The following is a 2,010-nucleotide window of genomic DNA, read 5'->3' as shown; positions in this document are numbered from 1 at the left end:
TGTTAGGGCTATGAAGAAGGAAAAAAAAGGTCTCTCGTCAGTTGAGGAATTTACTGTCATACTCTCCATGGTTCCCACAAGTTTTACTGTTGTTTCTTCTATTTTTAAAATGCCTCATAATCTTTACAGTCTGATTAATCTCCTCTCCTAGATGTCCTACAGTTCTAGAGAATGGAGGGAAAGGGGGAGAAGAAACTACTTATTGAGCAAATACCAGGAACACATGGGTACATTATGTATGTTATCTTACAACAATCTGTAGGATAGGTATCATTGCTTACATACATCCATATTCTACTCAAGATGAGGATACTGTGGCTCACAAAACTCCAAAAACTTGTCCAAAAAAGATTAGTCTTTTTCCTTTCACTAGACTCTGAGAAGGTACCTTATCTTTTTCTCTCTGGTTATTTCTCAAAGGGCCCGAGACAGCACCTTGTAATAAGTGACACTCAAGCCATCTACTGAAATGCTTTTCCCTAACAATTTTATGGGCACACTAACACCCCAGGCCCTTCTTTGTATAATAATATATTCTTATTTTAATCAAAGTATTACATGAAAATAGCTTTTAAAAAATCAAGACTATAAGGCTTATAAAATTAATAGAAGTTCTTTGGCTTTGTTCCCCAAAGGCAACCACTCTTTAATACTTTTATCTGTTTCTTTTGGTATTTATTTCCATAATTTCAAATAATATGCCTCTACTGCTACTTTGTGAAAATCGATTTATTTATTTTTTGTAGAGATAGGGTCTCGCTGTGTTGCCCAAGCTGGTCTTAAACTCCTGGCGTCTAGCGACCCCCCACCTCAGCCTCTCAAACTGCTGAGATTACAGGCATGAGTCACTGTGCCAGGCCCTGATCATCAATTTTAGACATTATCTATTTGACTTCCTGTTATGGCAGATTAGGGATTTTTTTTTTTTAAGAGATAGGGTTTTGCTTTGTTGCCCAAGCTGGAGTGCAGTGGCCAGGTCATAGCTCACTGTAACCTTGAACTCCTGGGCTCAAGCAATCTTGCTGCCTCAGCCTCCTGTAGCTGGGACTACATATGTGTGAGACCCCACTTTGCTAATTTTTAAATTTTTTGTGGAGGCAGGTCTCACTATGTTGTCCAGCGAGGTCTCAAACTCCTGGCCTCAAGTATCCTCCTACCTTGGCCTCCCAAAGTGCTGGGATTATAGGTGTGAGCCACTGCACCTGGCCAGATGAGGGATTTTTAGCTCTCATATAACCTGTACCTTGCACTCTCTCTATCCTCCCAATATGATACTATCTTAACTTCTAGCCAATACATAGTTGGTATTTTCATTGATTGCTGTTTACTGTATTTCCTTTCTTGAAAAGGGTATGAAGGAGGAATTTTAATTTTAAATTATGAGCATATAGAAAACATCAATACACTGCAGTGATAGGATGGCATACCTTCTAGACTCTGAAAACTGTGAGATACGGTGAACCTCAATTAGCAACAATCTTACCTCTAATTGGGCTAGTTTTTCCTGAATCTTACAAAATTGGTCATCATCCACCTGAACTGCTTTCCTCATCACTTCTCCCATTTCACAGATTCTGTCAATCTGACTCTCAATTTCCTGTGACAATATCAAGGAAACAAAGGTAAAAAAGTCATCTTTTCTATAGATATAAAGAACACATGCATTATGATTTTTAAGAGTTCATTTAATCTATGCTATAGGAGTTACACTGGAGTTTCACTATAATTTCGGTCCTCAGAGGTAAAGCCATAATAAAGTGATCTTGTGGTATTCACAAATAATTTTCATTTTCAAAAGATCAATTGTAGTTTAACTGCCCTTTGGATGTTGGACAATATCTCTAAGTGGCTGTTTAACTTAAATTTGAATACTTTTGTTGGCAGGAAGCTTACCATATTCCAAGGTGCCTTACTCTATCTTTGGACATACCTCTTAGAAAGTATTCCTATATGAGCTGAACTCTGTCTCCTTCAAGGTTCATGTTTTATCTTCCAGATATATAAATAAAT

At 37.6% G+C, this 2,010-nt stretch overlaps 1 protein-coding gene across 1 annotated transcript in view; it reads right to left on the bottom strand.

Annotated features, from left to right (window-relative positions):
* Positions 1 to 1,483: 1,483 nt before the first annotated feature.
* The window catches only part of LOC105815656 (suppressor of IKBKE 1-like), a gene marked incomplete at its 3' end in the record, with an annotated part of 3,153 nt that continues 2,626 nt past the window's right edge, over positions 1,484 to 2,010 (bottom strand). Inside the window, exon 4 of the mRNA XM_012650856.1 lies at positions 1,484 to 1,597. Coding sequence (XP_012506310.1) covers positions 1,484 to 1,597 — 114 coding nt within the window. The remainder of the gene's footprint in view (positions 1,598 to 2,010) is intronic.

This window comes from Propithecus coquereli, unplaced genomic scaffold (assembly GCF_000956105.1).
Source record: "Propithecus coquereli isolate 6110/MARCELLA unplaced genomic scaffold, Pcoq_1.0 Scaffold3407, whole genome shotgun sequence".
Classification (NCBI taxonomy): Eukaryota; Metazoa; Chordata; class Mammalia; order Primates; family Indriidae; genus Propithecus; species Propithecus coquereli.
Note: the sequence above shows the minus strand (reverse complement) of the source record. Positions and strands in the feature narration are given on the sequence as shown.